General features: G+C 47.0%; 1 protein-coding gene across 4 annotated transcripts in view; it reads right to left on the reverse strand.

Moving 5' to 3' along the window:
* The window catches only part of DGKG (diacylglycerol kinase gamma), a 210833-nt gene that overhangs the window by 37061 nt on the left and 155649 nt on the right, over nucleotides 1-18123 (reverse strand). For all 4 annotated transcript variants that reach the window (XM_047732347.1, XM_047732341.1, XM_047732340.1 and 1 more), the window contains one exon: nucleotides 10739-10916. In XM_047732347.1, coding sequence (XP_047588303.1) covers nucleotides 10739-10916 — 178 coding nt within the window. The remainder of the gene's footprint in view (nucleotides 1-10738; nucleotides 10917-18123) is intronic.

Raw genomic sequence — 18123 nt, forward strand, 5'->3', positions numbered from 1 at the left:
GCATGGAGAGGCTGAGCCTCTCCTCAGTTCCTCTCAGGGAACACTCCTTGGCTACGTGATCTTATTAAATGGAATGCTGACTTTCTTGGCTAGAATATGAAATGCTATTGTTGGTATTTTGTCGGTATATTAGCTGGCTTTATTTTGCTCACTGAGCTTGAGAAGTTTCGGTTCCAGGTACAGTGTATATAATAGAATAAATCAATTAGTGGTGAGATTTTCCAGCTCAACTCAAACCTGATTCTCAGGCATGACACATATAATAAGGTACATTGCAGACATCTACACCCACCAAGCTAATCACAGCTCAGAGAGATGTGCACACCACCCACCTGCCCCAGAAAGGCAGAAGTAGAGAGTTGCTATCAGGAGGGACTGTTTCCGGCTGTTGGGTCAGGATTGGCCAGAGATGGGGGGGTGTGGGGGGGTACTGCGGTGCACATGAAGGGAACGCCATGTTTGCAATACCAGGACTTGGCCCTAGTTCCAGATCCACCAATTAGTGTGGCCTCGGACAGGTCAATTAACCTCCCTGAGCCTCGTTTTTCTAATTATAAAGTGTTTCTCAAGGGTGCTGCAGGGTATTAAAACGAGATGATGAGTATAAAGTATTTCTAGCATCTAGTGCTAAATTCAAGGAGATGCTTAACCAGTATTGGACGAAGTGGCCTGAAAATGGGAAGAGGAGGGTGCAGGCGGCACACTGGAGGCGGAAAAGACCCAGGTTCTGGTGTAAGGCCTCCCCTCTTCGAACAAGGGAGCCGTGTGGTGTGGAGGCAAACAGGAGGGCGGAGCATGTGGGTAGAAGCTGGGATGCTGTTGGGTGGTTTGTGGGGGAGAGCGGAACCACCCACTGGGCAGCGTCCCCTTCCTCTGTCCTCCCTGCTGGCTTTTGTTCTCATTAACTTCTGAACTGGTCACCTGCTGCCCTTCCCTTTCCCTGTCCTCTAACCCAAACCGCACACTCGTCTCCCATCTTACTGCTCTGGGCTTGAACACCTTCACCTTTTCCTCTCTTCCTATTATTCGAGGATCATGGACAAATCCCATGGTGCACGACTCATAGATCTCTACCTTTCCAGCCTTTTTTTTTTTTTTTTTTTTTTTTTTTTGTCACCTCTGCATGCTGGTGCTCTAACCTATGCTCCCCTTCTCTCACTGTCTTTTCAAATCCTTGCCAGCTTCACCTGTCAGCACATACACATTCGGTATCTCGCTCACTCATTCATTCATTCAGACATCAAATATATCCTGGTCACCTCCTGGGTGCAGGGCATAGTACTGGCAGCCAGGGATCATGTTCTTAAGGAAAGCTGTCCTTGTCTTGCCCCCCACACTCTTATGATACTCTGCTTCTGCCACTCCGTGGTGCTCACCTATGGTACTGGCATTAACAGAACTGCTCTCCATGTATTTCCTGTAGGTAGACTGTGAGCTCCTGGAGTCCCCACACTCTTGCTTGCATCCTCCGCAGCACCTGGAGCCCTATAGGTCCTTGAAGGCAGGTTTGAATCCATGCTCTGTCCCGTCCTGTGGGCCTTGGGACCCTATTAACCTCAGTGTCCTCAGCCATAAAGTGGATTAAATATAGAACGTTTCTAACTTAACAATTGTTCGACTTTATGGTGATGCAAAAGTAATATACTCAGTAGAAACCATACTTCACATATTGAATTTTGGTCTTTTCCCAGGCCAGGGATACACGGTACCATACTGTGTCATGCTGCTGGGCAGGGACAGCACAGCACAGCTTCCAGTCAGCCACATGATCACGGGGCAGATGACCGCTATGCAGACAGCCACTCTGGTTTTCAGTTTCAGCACAGGATTCATTATATTACATGAGATATTTAACACTTTATTATAAAACAGGCTTTGTGTTAGAGGATTTTTCCCCAATTGTATGGTAACATATGCGTTCTGCGCGCATTTAAGGTAGGCTATGCTAAGCTACAATATTTGGTAGGTTAAGCGTAGTAAATACACTTTCAACTTACTGTATTTTCATGGTGTTACTAGGAGGTAACCCCATTGTAAGTCAAGGAATATTGGTAATTAAATATGCAACAGGCTTGGCCCATAAGTGCTCAGTAAAAAGCAGCCCAATATATATTAATTGATTACTTAAGAACATGAAACATTTCTTACCCAAATTAGGAGCAGATGAGAACACAGTGTCCAGGCCACGTGGAGCAGAGTGGCCTGCCTGGATTTTGCTGTGGGTTGAGTCTTAGTAGATGCCTGATATCAAATGACTAAGAAGCTGCTACAGAGAAACGGGGACTGGTGCGTGGGCCAAGGGAGGGCAAGCCAAGGGGGAGAAATTTAACAGGTCTAGACCTGCCAAAGAGCTACCCCAGAAGTTTCTTCTGCGTGTGAAAAATGAAGGGCTCATTGGCTCTGGGTTCTATTTTGGGCAGCGAACTTCTTAAGGCAGGAATTAAGTTGAAGTTTAACTCCAGCCTGAAGCGGGGTGAGCAAGTTTGCCCCTGCCAATGCTGGGCGGCCTCCAGCAGCACAATTCTAGCTCGCCAGCCCCTCCCAGGTCTTGGTCAGGGATGAGCTGGGGGAAGAGGAGGAGACACTGGAGTCAGAGCCCTCTTGATTCAGAAGTCAGCCAAGAAAGGATGAGGGACTACTTTTCTTGAATTTCCGGTGAACTTAGTTGGGTCAGGGCCAGCTAGAAAGGAGGAGGCTGGGGCGGGTACTCTGGCATGTGCAGAAAGAATTCTATGTTGAAATACTAGGACTTGGGCTCTAGTCCCACACCCACCAATTTTTATGTCCACGGGCAGGTCCACAAATCTCCCTGGGTCTCATTTTTCTAATCTATGAAGTTTCTTCTTGGCATTCTTAGGGGGAGTGACCAGGCTCACCAGTGTCCTGCTTCTCAAACTCCAGCACACATAGGATCCCCCCAGGGGGTCTTGTGGAAATGCAGATCCGGCTTCACCAGGCCTGCCCGAGGACTCAAGGATCTGCATTGCTGACATAGTCAGGAGATGCCCTTGTTGTTAGTTGTGGACCACATGAGGTCTGGAGCAGAAATGGGCAAACCACAGCTCGAGGGCCAAATCCAGCCTGCTGTTTGTTTGTGTAAACAAAGTTGTGTTGCAACAACACAGCCGAGCCCATTCATTTGTATATTGGCTATGGGTGCTTTCACACTAAGTGGACAGAGTGAGGTAGCTGCATCAGAGACCGAATGGCCAACAAAACCCAATTATTTTAGTAGTTACTCTGTGACCCTTTATAGGAAAAGTTGGCCAATGCTTGCTTTTGGGTACCAAGAACTGGCCCATGTGAGCCAAGAAACCTGCCCTTCAGTCCAGGTCGGTCCCAGGGCAAGCCACTTCACCTTGCTCTCACTTTCCTTATCTAGAGGACACAGTGATCTCTGAATTTCTAAGAGACTTGTGATTCTGGAATTTCAGTGCTACGTAGGAAACATCATAGTATCTATGGAAACAGACTTCTGAGAACCAGATTTGGCCTTGATTTGGAAGCTGCAAAATTCCTACCTGGCCTAACCTGCAGATCGAGCAGGCAGCTCTGACCGGCACTCCTAGAGCCACACCTGACGTAGGGTCAGCTGGGAACAGACATGGCCTTGGAGAGGGAAGAGTGAGGATTGGGAAGTGGACCTCCCGGCCTCTGGTAGAGGCCGATGCTGGCACAGGGGGCCCCAGGACGTTGTGCCCCTACATCACACTTACAAATTCCACTTTGCTGGGAGATAACTCAAACACAGCTTCCTAACTCACCACGCCAGGTGCCCCTGACCTTGGGTGCTTTTGGTTAACCAATATAAATATTAGCCCTTTTCCAGGTCTCAGAGACTGTGCCGGGCACGAGGATATAGAAAGAACTATGACATCCAGAGCTGAGGAGCCCATAGCTGGGTGGGGGACCCAAGGTAAGGAAATAATTGTGGGAGAGTTCCACAAGCCAGCTGTAAAGGAAAATGCATGAATCTGGGTCTCTATTGTGGGCCATAGGTGATGCCATTAACAAAGCAAGGAGCAGGGACGGGGCAGTGGGCTTTAGGAGAGCGGGTAGGCTGTGTAAAGAAGATGATAATGCCTCTTTTGGGACATGTTGATTCTAATGTGGGCACCCAAAGGACTGAAAGTCAATGCTGTGATTTCCTGTGAAAAGCAACACATTGTCTCTCTGCAGGCCCGCAACTGTTAAGAGGAACAACATGTACGTTGCCATGGTTACTCCCCAGCACTGAGGGCAGTCCCAGTGCACACCCAAGTACCCCCAGGCTCTTTAGGGATCCCTTGCCTTGCTCCTCGTCAGCCCCCAGGAGAGACCTTGGCCCGAGAGACCTCTGTGGAACGCACACTTGATATAAATCTCGACTTTCTCTTAACTCCCATGAGCAGTAAATAGCTGACTACTGTTCATTATGACTATCTTTCTGGCCAGCTCCCCACCAAATGGGAAAATTGGGAACCTACACCTCTGGACAGCTCCTGAACCCAATGGGCCACCTTCTGTTATGGTGGAAGTGGAAAGTTTCATGGAAGTGGAAAGAAAGCCCTGAGAAACAAGGAACTCATAAGCTCACAATTATTTTTTGGCTCGTCTGAGCTCCAGCTTCTCAGCCGGGAATGTGAGCCTGAGATGGCTGGATGGCAGCCCATTCTCTTGCTTTGACATCTAGAGTATGGTCCATACAATCTGTGAAAATCCACATGGGCACAGTACAGAGACAGACAGAACCACGTGTGCCCTTGAAGTAGTGGAGTCAGCTGAAGAGGCAAGTTATCCCCTTCCCAAGCAAGACATCTGCACTGAGGCTGATTTAGGACTCTGTGTTTGCTAGGAGGGTACCTGTGTGATGCCTGGTTGGTGGGTTGGAGTACGAGGCTAGGCATTCTATGAGCCCCACACTGGCTGGCTGGCCTCGCTGGAGGCTCCTTGTTTGCTGCTTATCACAGATCCTAATTGTATGCCTATCTGTTGGATTAATTTGTTGAAGCCTGGTTCCCATGCTCCCTGATGGCTCCCTCATGGTCTCTCTCCCTGTCTTCACTTGCCAGGTATTAAAAAATTATTACCAATGAAAGTCTGGGGAGATTTTGTCCTTTCTGCTTAGAACCTCATATAGGACACCCTGTTGGCAGTTCAATTGGGATTGACTAAGAAATCACTGAGAAAAGAGTTGCTTTAATAGCAGACAGACAGAAGGGCTTAGGTGTGGATGACACAGTCTCAAGACTATTGTTGTTTTAAGGGTGAAGGCTGGATTGTGACAGATATGGGGTTCAGTGAAGAATGTGAGAAAAAGTGTAGGAAGTCCCTGCATTTATACCTCGGGTGGGGCTAGGGAGAGACGATGGCAGAGCTTCTCAGGGCTTCACTCCCCAACCTTGCAGGGACTGGTTCAGTTTTGTGTCATGCCCTGGTGCTTCACGTGGATTCAACACTTGGCATCCTTACCCTTTATCTTGTTTCATTGGAAACTCAGCTTAGGGGTAACTCCCATATTGGAAGCAATAGCCAAACCAACTTAAGCATAGTGCCAACAAATAACCCTAGAGGTACAGGTTTTCAGAGCCACAGGTAATTTACAAATAATCTAGACCAAATTTCTGAAGTAGAGCTTAAAAGAGTGAAACACTAAATCCAGCCCCTTTCGGGGCACCTGGGTGGCTCAGTGGGTTAAGCCTCTGCCTTCGGCTCAGATCACGATGCCAGAATCCTGGGATCAAGACCCACATCGGGCTCCCTCCTCAGCAGGAAGACTACTTCTCCCTCTCTCTCTGCTCCTCTCCCCCATTTGTGTTCTCTCTCTCTAAAAAAAATAAAATCTAAAAAAAAAAAAAATCTGGCCCCTTTCTTATCATACACTAATCATACACTATCACTCTCCATTTATCACTTAATAATAATTCAGATTACTATTGATTAAACACTCCCCATGTTCCACCCACTCTACTAAATGCTCTACATGGATGATCTCATTTAACCATCAAAACAATGCTCAGTGAGAGAGAACATAATTGTTTCCATTTCGTATGGGTTGAAATGGAGGCTTGGGGAGGTTTAATGACTTCAACCAACGTCACATGGCTGGTGGTGGGAAGGCCTGGGTTTTTCAACTTCTGGCTCAGTGTTTAGCCCCTTATCCTATATTGATTCTAAGTCCTCAAGATAGATTTGAATTACTTATTTGCAGATAGCTGGCACGTTTTACTTATCAGTTGAATCTAATGGTATCACGAGATTGAAAATCTCAGCCTCATAAACACATATAACTCTTTAAAATACATTTTTTTTTCTTTCAAGGTTTTCCATTGAATGCCTGTTCCTGTCCAGTTCCAGAATCTACTGCCCACTGTGCTGGCAGACCAAAGGCAAGACTCTCTCCCCTTCTCATTCTCTCCAAAAAACATTTCTGTAGAATAACATGAGCCAGGTGGGAAGGATGTTAAGCTTTGAGGGGGATACACAGCTGAGGACCCCATGCTCCCCATTTTCCAGGTCCTAGCAGAAGAAAGTAGTGACAAGGATACACATACCCATGCAACAGGGCCAAACCATTATCAGTGTACTGTCAAGACAGCAAAGTCAAGTGCTCTAGTAAGGCAAGGGCTGGATTTACTCCCAGAGGTGCCACCAAAGGCTCCAGAAAGGAGATAGCCCTTGACCTAGACCTTAAAGGAGGAGTAGAACTTCCGCAAGTCTATTTGGAGCCTTTCCTTAGCCTGGTATATAAACATTTCCTGTTTTCTGAGTGTCTGGCTTGTACAATGCATGCAGTAGGATTTTCAAATTAATTTTCTGGTTGGACACTAGGGGCTAGCTAGGAATCATGGACTTGGTTCTGATGCTACCACTGGATGTAAACTGTGTAAGAGGGCCCCCTTCTCTGGGCCTCTGTTTTTCCCCAGCTATGAAGTAGGGATGTGGAAAGGAATGGGTATAACCTTGCTCCTGGGTTTCTGGTTAGGTCACATGAAACTAACATAGGCAAAATTATTTGTAAGCCAAAATGAAATGCAAATATAAGAGACTATCGCTATTCTTACTAGTATCATTTAAAAAAAAAAAAACAAGAACCAATGCCCATGTACTGCTCCTTATCCAACAACCTTGTTTTGACTAATTACCTATCAGGCACTGGGGATACAAAGATGACTAACCCCCAGTCTCCATGCTTGGAACACAAAAGGTCTAGGAAAGGACATGTCGGGACAATTGATGGTGTAAATTTAATGTGCTAGGACAAAGGCAGGGGCTGGACTTCTGCAGGAGCTCTGCTCCTTTTTATTGTTAGTACAGGTAGATGGCAATGCTAAAGTTAAGAACTTCAAAATCAGAAATCCAACTGGTATGCTCCAGAATAAACTAGGATAAAAGGTGAGAAGAAATATATTTTTTTTAAGTTTGAGCTTATGCTATGTTCCAGGCACTTTCACATCCATCATCTTCATAAGTTAGATATTATTATGCCCATTTTACAGTTGAGGAAGCTGAGACTCTCAGGAAGTCAAGTTTATAAATCTGGAAGGTGTAAAGCCTAAATGTAATCCCAAGTCATTCAGTTGCAAGTGTGGTGCTTTTCCCAGCACTCTTGCATTCTAACTAGGCAGTGTTTGTATAGATCTCACTCCATGCTCATTTTGAACGACTTTATTTCTTAGATTGCTCTTCTAAGTAGAAAGACTGATCTGTGATGAGGAGGCTTGACAGTAACCCCTTCTAGTGTCATTTCCTTTTAAACCTCCTGAGAGAAATCGCTTCCCTCCCACTATTCCCTCCTGACTTCTTCCTCACCTCCAATCCCAATGAAACCGCCAAGGAGTAAAGAATCCCAGCACATGAAGCCTGTTGAGAAGAGATGCCTGCCTTCTCAGCAGCTGGCCTAAAAACTGTGAAGCAAAACACACTGAAAGACAGAGGGAGCGTGTGATATGATTTAGCTCAAGGGGCCCAACTAGATGGAAAACTGGCCATGCCTTAATTTTGTGGATCTGCAAGGAAGCTATGATCTATAGAAGCCTGTGTGATTGTCACACTTGCATATTTTACAGACAATGAAAACTGAAACCCAGCAGGGTGAAAGACTTGCCCAACATCACACACCAGCGAGAAGCAGAGTATCACTGGAACCCAGGTCTCTTGACTCCCAGGCCAATGCTCTTCTACTAAAATAGGTTGTCTCTTTAGCTTTCCCCCATTAACTCTCAACTTAAATGAGATCATGTCCCTTTCAGAAAACTCAATGCTGCTGTCTCTGTAAAGCCCAGAAGCCAGGCCCCTCTTGGGCCTCTGCTCTGATCAGCTCATGTCATCATCTAAAGAACAGGAAGTAGCTTCGTTTTTAGCTCTGAAAGCACATTCTGGGGGTGGGAAAGGGGGATTTGGGGAAGAGAGTTCCTGTAGATGATGGGTAGGAGTGATCAGCAGATACATTACTCTTGCTGGAAGGGGAAGATACATGGGCCGATATGTAAGGAGAAGATAAGTCCTTGAGTCCTAACCAGAACATGTCTTTAGCAAGAGCTTTCCCATACCCTGGGCAGGGGTAGGGGAAGGATTCTACCCTGATACTGTTCTGCTGGAACTGAATGTCAGGGTGGGGGTTGGGGTAGGAGCACCAGGGTGGGAAAATTTGTACAAAGTTTCTATAACCTCCAAAGCTTCCCCCACCCTCTGCTAGCAACCACAACTTCCCTTGCCAAGGAAGGAAGGAGGAACACATTAATCAGTTTAATAATTTACACAAATTGAAAACTTTACTGTGTGAAACAAAGGGGACTTAAGAGGGCAACAGAGAAATAAAAACTCCTGAGTCCTCTCTTAAAGGCTGGAGGTGTGGAGATGACACCTCTTGATGACCTTGCCTTGGAATAGAACGATCTGACTGTCCAACAGATGGGTCTGAAATGAGCAAGTAACCCCTCCCTTTGATGGTCAGCCAAGCTTTGTCTCCTTCTGTGGTAGGATCACATCCAGTCTTCGTGCTTGCCAGCCAGGGACATCAAAGAACAGAGATCCAGATCCACACATACTTTTTCTGTGTTAGTGGTTCTCAAACCTGGCAGCCTATCAGAGTTGTCTGGGGGACCTCATTACAAATTTAGGAACCAACCGAGTGATTATTAGGTTGATCTGGGGTAGGGCCTAGGAATCTTCATTTTCAATAAGCAGGACTGGTATAAGAACCAATGATCTGGCTCAACCCCATTCATTCAGCTATCAAAAGTTTACACGAGATCCTGGTTTTACAACAAAGAGAACTGAGATGCCAAAAATAGGTTAGAGCCTGTACTTGGACCTGAACCCAGTCTCCTGCCTCTTGACATGGTATCTTTGCCAATACCCTCATACTCATACATGGCTTTCCTCCCTCAGCTCACCAGTCTGTTAAGAACCCCTGAGGATCAATGGGGGCCATTCATCCAAACCATGGAGGAATCAGAGCTGCCCGGGTACTCTGATTGAGTTCCCAATTGGTTCATTGATGGAAATGGCTGGTAAGGTGTAGGGGTGAATGTGTGGATTGAGAGGGGGAGGTCCAGCTGATGGCCTCTAAGGCATACTTCCCAGTTGTTCCAGTCAGAAAGTATAGTCAGTTCCTAGAAGCAACCTGCTCTGTTAGAGGAGACATGGTAACAGAGGCGGGATGAGGGGGGAGTAACAGAAGATGAAGTCACTAAGGTAACCTGAGGCCAAACCATCTAAGGCACTCTGGGCCACATACGGATCTTTGGCTTTTACTCCAACCCACCCACTGTAGGATTTTGAGCCAGAGAGTAGCATAATCTGACATATTTTCACAGGGGTTCTCCGATGCAGTGCTGAGGACAGACTCTACAGCGCAGGGATAGAAGCAAGGAAACCAGTTAGGATGATTTGTAGGAATCCAAGGGACAGAGGAAAGTGGCTCAGATCAAGGTGGCAGAAATGCAGGGGTGAGAAGTGACTGGATCCTGGATGTTTTTAAAAGTAGAGCTAGCAGATTTTCTGATGGGTGGGATGGGAGGTGTGAGATAAAAAGGAGTCAAGGATGGTGCCAAGTGTTTTGGCTTGAGCAACGGGCAGGCTGGAGTTAACATCAACCGAAATGGAGAAGGCTATGGGTGGGGAAGGTCTGTGGGAGGGACATCAGGAGTTCGGTTTTGGGCATGCTGAGTCACTGACACTCACGTGGTATTTAAATAAAGTCTCACGCCTGGATGAGGTCATCAAGAGTGAGGACAGACAGAAAAGAGAATTGAGGCCCTTGCCTGGGAGCCTCCAGCACTAAAAGATGACAGAGATGGGGAATCAGTGAAAGAGACTAGAAAGGGGTAACCAGTGCAGGAGCAGGAAGACAGGAACCTGTGGAATCCTAGTATCTGCAGGAACAGGGACTAGATGAAACGCCGCTGCTGAGAGAAGGAAGATCAAGTGTGAGAAGTGACTGTTGGATTTAGTTACGGAAGGGCACTGGTGACCTTGAGAGCAGCGCTTGACTCCTGACCTCAGAGTTCAGTCTGACTGCTGATTGTCATTTAGGGCTCCCTTATTGTTAATTTTCTCCTCTCACTCGGACGGTAAATGTTGCAACAAAAGGGATGATGAAATGGCATATTCCCAGAGCAATGGGTCTTTGTTGGGCTGTAGGACGTTCTAGAGCCTGCTGTAGGCCCTGATACAGATTGCTAACACACCCATCTGAATGTCCCCCTCTCACTAGGCTGCCAACTGAGAGCAATTTTCCCCATGCCTTGCTTACCTTGCACGCAGAATTTCAGTTCCTTGGGGTCAGTGACGACTTTTCTGCTTTCCCGGATCACAGCCCGGTTCTTCTTGGTTTCTCCCCAGAGATTGGTGCCCCCGTACATGCTGGGAATGTTGAGAATGGCAATGCCTTCAAGAAAGATGTTGCTCAGGTCCACCCCAACCCCGTCACACTGAGGGGCAGAGAGAAAAGATCATTGGTTAGTGTTCTCAGTGTATCCTAACCCAAGACGCTGTATGTGTGTGTGGCAGGAGTTCTCATGAAAGGTGTGTGATGGGCCCTCGGCCAGCAGCCTGCCTCTGTCAGATGCTCAACCTGGGGCAAAGTGACGGAGGCCTAATGCCTTGGCCCCTGCAGTGGGTTAGGGAGATACAATCCTGCTCAGCTTTGAGGACGGTAGTACAAGGCTTCAGAGATCCTCTAGAGATCTATAAGAGCTTAGGGATGGTTCTCAAGACAACTGCAAACATGTTCTCTGGTCCAACCTCATTATCATCAATTCTGTCCCTGACTAACCAATGTGAAGATATGGTGGGACGCTGAGCCCTGAACCTAACACACAGTAGATTCTGAACAAAGAACAGATAAGTTTCACTTTACCCCGTCTTATCCTATCCCTCCTGTGATAAGGACAACACGGGAAGACTTGGAAGGCTTTCAGATACAGCACAGGGAACAGAGTCAAAGGTATTGTCATAGCATTGTATGGTGACAGATGGGAGCTACACTTGGGGTGAGCCCAGCATAAGCTATATAGTTGCTAAATCACGATATTGTGCCCCTAAAATGAATGTAATATTGTGTGTCAAGCATACTTCAATGACAAAGAAAAAAGACTTGGAAGGCTTTCAGAATTCGCCTGTCTCTCCTATCTGCATTTTAAGTGCAATTTTGGCCCTAATGCCTGCTGACCTTGCAGTTTCCTTATCCTCTCTCCACCACCTGCATCCTCCGCCAGGTAACAAAAGGCCAGCAGGTCTGAATGTGCCTGTCTCAAATATGCCTACTTTTGGCATACTCTTTACCAACGCAGCAAGAAATGAATTAGTTCTGATCATGGTTCTGCAAAACTGTAGGTAGTTTTCTTCATTTACACAAGGGAACAACCCACCCAGAGAGGGGAGTTAAGTTACTCAATGTTGTCTAGCTGACACATAAAAGAGCAAGAACTCAAAGTTAGAGACTTTGACTATAAAGCCCAAGGTCTTTATCCTAGTTCTTGAGAGGCAGGAAAAATGAAAAGCATGCGACAAAAATCCACTGTCTTCGGGGTCACCTACACACCCAAACGTCCAGAGATTTCTCAACAGAGGAGGAACAGGAAGGAGGGGCTTATTGCCATTCATAGTTGCTCAGCTCCTGATTTCTTCAAAGCTCTTAATTTATGGTACCTTATCATCCCCACGGCTTGTCCCCCGACTACAAAATGGAATGGAGTGAGTTTCTCTCATGACCGGAAACTCATTTCTTCACTGGGAAGTTCTGATTGTTTGAAAGCTTGTCTCTTTACGTTAAACAGATTCTCTTTCTTCCTGCTTCTACCTATTGGTCCTCGTTTCCCTTCTGAAGCCAGACAGGATGACCCTCCTTCCTCCTCCATGGGGACAGCCCACCGGCAACATGATGACAATCGTCACTATCACTGTTCACAAGTATCAAGCATTGCCACCTGCCTGGTAAGATTTTGGACACAGCTCATTTAGTACCTTCCTAATAATCTTGGAAGTCAGTTACTGTGACTATCTCCTCTTCGTAATGGGGAAACTGAGACACACGATTGGTTAAACAATTTTCCCCAAATCACACAACGTACACATGGAAGTACACAGACTTGATGGCAGGCAGGCAGAGCCTAAGTCCTAACGGCCCCTTTATCTCTCCTCCCTCTCCCACTGCCATTTTGGTTGTGCCTCCTCTGGGTTGAACATGGTCAGCTCTCTCAGTTGCTCCTGTGGGACCTGATTTTCAGATTTCCCTGTCCTGGCTGCCCTGTTCTGCAAAGACTACTGCTGGTTAGTCTCCCATTCTCTTAAGTTCTCCGGCGTTGCCCCAGGATCTGATGGCATAGGTGGCCAAGGGAGGAGCACATCCTGGGGCTGGGATCCTCTCATACTGTCATTCCCCCAGAAATGAGATAACATGGCAAGCCCATGGAAGTACACAACACATGTCCCCCATTATCATTATCTTTATTGTTAAATATGATCACAGTGGCACCAGCTCTTTTGTTAGCAGCTAGATGACAGCTGGATCGCTTCAGCTTGAATGGGTGGTCATCACAGACACCCGGACCCTCTGCCCATTATGTACTTCTCAGCCTGCTCTTCCCTATTGTGAACTTGTGTAGGTATTTTTTTTTTTTTAATAACGTAGACATACGGCTTTACATTTATGTCGATCAGTTTCATCTGGTTTCTAGCCCAAGTCTCCTCCTCCATCTAGTTCCTTCATTCTATGACCCCTCGCCATAGCCGTCCTATCATTTGTGGACTAAATCATTAATGCACGTATATGAAGGGCAAAAACAGGGAATGAGCCCTCTCCTTGGTCAGTCTAACAAAGCAGACACTGAACAATACACAACCCTCGACGGGTGGGGAGAGTGTATCCTCTGGATTGAACTGTCTCTCAGTCTCCTTTTCATTACAGTAGTAATCATGGAAATTAAAAATGAGAGTGCCTTAAAAGAACCTGCCCCACCTTTCATAAACGAGGCCCAGAAGGGTTTAAAAACTTGCCTGTGGTCACTCAACTTACTAATGGTGGAACCAGACTAGTTTCCACGTCTCCAGACCTCAATCCTGTGTTCTCTACATTAAAACACAAGATTGTGCTGTGACCAAACAGCATTTTTCTAAATGACCATCCTACCCTCTCTGTCAGAAAAGAAATAAGAGAACTCAGAGTAAATCACTATTATCTGTGTGCAAAGGGCAAATACTTGGTTAATAATTTCCTTCAGAAACCTGCCAGGGATTGGGATGTCTCCTTTTCTAATTTTTTGAAAACTGGGGCATTTGTCCATTTGTCTCTCATTGGCTGAATCCCACTCTGTTTTCTAGATTTGTCAAAGCAGCCCAGGAAAGACATCTGTAGGCTTGTCCAGCAACTTGGATTCTAATGGGTGTGTTTTCCAAGGCCAGTTAATTCTCTACTGATCTACCCTGGGGTCTGGTACCCACCTTTAGCATCTGTTCTTCCTTTTTTTTTTTTTTTTTTTTTTTTTTTGGTTAAGTTTACTCTCTCTGGAACGGATCATTCTTTCGGGGGTCAGAGTCCTAATGAGCTATTCTTCCCATGTTCTCTTTTGCTTCATTGTCTCATATTCTGCTTGGCCTCTAGCATCAGGTCTGTGTTGCTCTTGTGCATTTACACTCGCTTGCATGGTCACACCCTGCTTTTGCACGAATGTGTACAGTCTCCTGAAAGCATGGGCCCGACCCAGAGCTCCCCGCCACAGTCGGGATGGTTTTCATAACTCTTTTCCTTTTTCTTCCCAATGGAACTGATGAATTGCTAACAATTTATTTCAGAGTATCGTCCATCCTTCCTATCCTTTATACAGAAATTCTTATTTAAGGATTTAGTCTAGAATCCCAGTGGGTCAGACGTTTTTCCAAACTCTCTGAAATTAGCTTGGCTCAACTCTGCGTCAAGCACAGCCGTCCTTTACCCTTAACACCTCTGAGACGAAACGGTCACTTTCGCTCTGGGTTGTTGTTACTTCCACAGCATCTCAATTTATTTACTGTGGGTCAAAATGCCCCTTCCGCTTCTAGAGGTAACAATAATAACAGAACGAGTGGCTCTTGCTTGGCAAGAGCTTCTTTGGGCAATGTGCTGGTCCTTCCCCTGTGCTCTCTCTTGGGATCTTCACGGCACCACTGCTGCCCCCAGACTACAGGGTCTCAGGGGGGTAAGGTGCCTGCTCTGAATCTACAGAACTTGCCCCTCTACAAGCTGATGGAGCAAGGACACAAACCCAGGCAGTCAGACGCCAGGTCTTACTCTGGAGACGAAAGAGTCAATGAGGCAAATCAGGACTTTTGCTGATGCTAGACTTATAGCAAAATTAAACTCCAGCTGTTGTCTGAATAATTGAAATCTTCCCACCACTACTCAGTCTTGCAGAGTACTTAGAGCAGTGCCTGGCACATCAATGTTGGATAATAGTATTAGATCTTGCCTTGTTGCCAACTTTGTTAAAAAAAAAAAAAAAAGTATACCACTAGCACAACACAGCTCTTGGCACACTGTAATCCACAAAGTCACCTTTCTTCCCACTGCCATTGTAAGTGTACCCTGTCCCCTCCATCTCCACTCATAACTAGCTAGGAATGTTAGCTATTAACTCCGTCATTTGTTAACCTTCTCTTGAAGAGCAAACAGTCCTTCCTTTGCTTTCTGATGGATTGTCCCCTTCTCCCATTATGTCTTGGGCCACAGGCAGACTGGGACAAATTGAAGAGATGGGAGAGCCTGGAGGCTGTTGGACACTGGGAGCCATCACCTTTGGAATGCACCTACTTGAAAACCGAGAGACAATGCAGTCTGAGAAAGAGGGTGCTTGGGCCCGAAGACAAAGAGATAAGGGTTTAAATCCTGCCTCAGAGCTCCTTAACCTCTTGGAACTTTAGGTTGTCATCTGTAAAATGGGGGTGGGGTGTTGGAATGACTTCTACTTCCAGGGTTTGATGGGTCTCTGGAAGGCAGTAGCATTCCATAACTGTTTGCATTGTTTTTATAGTTAATAATAATATTAGCTGTGCCACGAGGCATAGTTCAGCCTCAAAGCGGTCCCACTACCTGAGACCTTGCTAGAAGAATTTTAATGGCATTTTGGCCCCAGCCATGATTTTGAAAGCCTTGCCAGTCCATCCCTGCAGGCCCATTCTCCAGGGTCCTTGGCCTAGACGTTACACACTGATTTCTTTCAGAACCCCAACCCTGCTTAGATCTTGGTTAGGTGGAAAGCTGCCATGCTGGATTTGGGAAAGTGGAGCCTAGAGTCTTACACCGTCTGCTTAAATAGAACGTCGGCCCCAGGGCTGCTCCCCGGTGGGTTTCTGAGCTAAATCCTCCATCTAGTTCCATGACGTCATCCGGCCCCCTCCCCCCGCTCCGGCTGGAGGTGGGGTGGGGGAGGGGGCTCCAGGGGAGAGTGCAAGGAGAGCGGACGGTCCCCGAGCGCACTATTAGCTGTCCCCAACCTAGGACTGGGCTAGCAGGCCCCCTTCCAAGTTGAGGCTGCGCTGAACCCAGGTATTTATAGCCTGCTGTGCGGCCCAAACAGAGAACTCCTGTCCCCGGCGGCGAGCGCGCACACGCCCGAAGTCGTGCTCGCAGTCACACTGGGACGACCCGCCGCCAGGGTCCGAGGCTGCGCTGCAGGCGCGGGGCGGGGCGCTCCGGGTCCAGCTCGGCCCCTGCGCCCTTGGAAAGCGTTCAGGAATCTGCCAGAGCACCGACCGGGAGCGGCCCGCGCCCGCCTCCTCCCAAGCCCCGCTGCGCCGGCCCGCAGCTGTCCGCCACGTCCACCACGGCCCCCCTTGCAACACAGTGCCCGTAGTTTTGTTTTTTTGTGTGTGTGTGTGAGCTGGGGACGGTTGGTTCGTCTGGTGGAAGGCTAGTGAGTAAGCAAGCAGAGACTGGGTTAGGGAGCCGGAGCGCCTTTCTGTGCAAATGCAAACGCCTGGAAATACGTATCTCCTTCCCCTCCCCCCCATCCCCAACGGCCCTCTCCTGCCCTCTGGCCTTCATCTCTTGGATCCCTAAAATTCCCGTTACTCTGGGCACAACCAGGACCCGCGAGAGCGTAGGAAATGCGGGAGGCGTTGATGCTTCTCTGCTGCGGCTGCAGGCTTTTCCGCGCCCCAGTGCCTGCCGGCCTCGGTGACCTGAAAAAGGCGGCGGATCTGAACCTCCTCCCCGCTGAGCGAGGCCGCCTCCATTCCAGCCCCGTCGATCCTATTTCTGAAGGTCCTCTGAGAAGGAGATCCCATAATTTACTTGATGACCTGTTTCAGTTTTTAGCAACTAGGAAATTCTCCCTTCTTCTAACCTCGATTCACGGGGCCACGGATTACGTTGATTTTCTCTGTTTTAGAACGCAGATTGTTTTGTTTCATCCTCTTGCGGTTGGGGCTGTGTCTGTCTGCTCTCTGGAATGACCCCTCCCCGGCCAGATCGGAGGTGTAACCCAGGCCTCAACCGCTCTGGGGCATTTGTTCCCCCTTCGGCTTGACATTTTCTTTCTTAACCTGCACTGCTTTATCTAGATTTGTCTGTCCCATCTTTGATGATTCTTTCTTTCTTTCTTTCTTTCTTTCTTTCTTTCTTTCTTTCTTTCTTTCTTTCTTTCTTTCTGAATTTTTATTATGGGTATTTTTAAATACATAGGAAATTAGAATAATATATCCCATGTATCCCACATCTCAGCTTAAGCAATCAGCAACTCACAGTTAAATCTGGTTTTAGCTGTACCTCAGTTTGTTTCCCCATGTCCATACTGAATTATTTTATAGGGAGTGTCTGGGTGGTTCAGTTGGTTAAGCGGCTGCCTCCTGGTCAGGTCATGATCCCAGGGTCCTGGATCAAGTCCCTGCATGGGGCTCTCTGCTCAGCAGGATGTCGGCTAGTCCCTCCCCCTCCCCCTCTGCTTATGCACGCTCTCTCTCTCTCAAATAAATAAGTAAAATTTTTATTTATTTATTTTTAAAGATTTTATTTATTTGACACACAGAGAGAAATCACAAGTAGGCAGAGAGGCAAGCAGAGAGGTGGGGGGGCGGGAAGCAGGCTCTCCGCTGAGCAGAGAGCCTGATGCGGGACTCGATTCCAGGGCGGGAGATCATGACCTGAGCTGAAGGCAGAGGTTTAACCCACTGAGCCACCCAGGCGCCCCCCAAAATCTTTATTAATAAAAAGTTCCTGATATTCTCTCATTTCATCTACAAATACTTCTGTATGTACCTTTAGATGACAAGTCTTTAAAAAAAGAACTACCCAATATTATTATCACTCTTAAAAAGTAACAATTCCTTAATATCAATAAATACCCAGTAATTGTTCAAATTTCCTTGATAATCTCACTGTTAAAAATAATTGGTTTGTTTGAAAGGTCTACGGATGTGTTTGATATATTTCTTAGGTTTCTTTTTTTGAAATTTAAAAAAAATTATTTATTTATTTGAGAGAGAGACAGCGAGCGAGTGAGCGAGCTAGAGAAAGCATAAGCAGGGGGAGCAGCAGCAGAGGGAGACAGAGAAGCAAACTCCCTGCTGAGCAAGGAGCCAGATGCTGGACTTGATCCCAGGACCCTGAGATTATGATCTGAGCTGAAAGCAGACACTTCACTGACTGAGCCACCCAGGTGCCCC

Source organism: Lutra lutra, chromosome 1 (assembly GCF_902655055.1).
Source record: "Lutra lutra chromosome 1, mLutLut1.2, whole genome shotgun sequence".
Taxonomy (NCBI): Eukaryota; Metazoa; Chordata; class Mammalia; order Carnivora; family Mustelidae; genus Lutra; species Lutra lutra.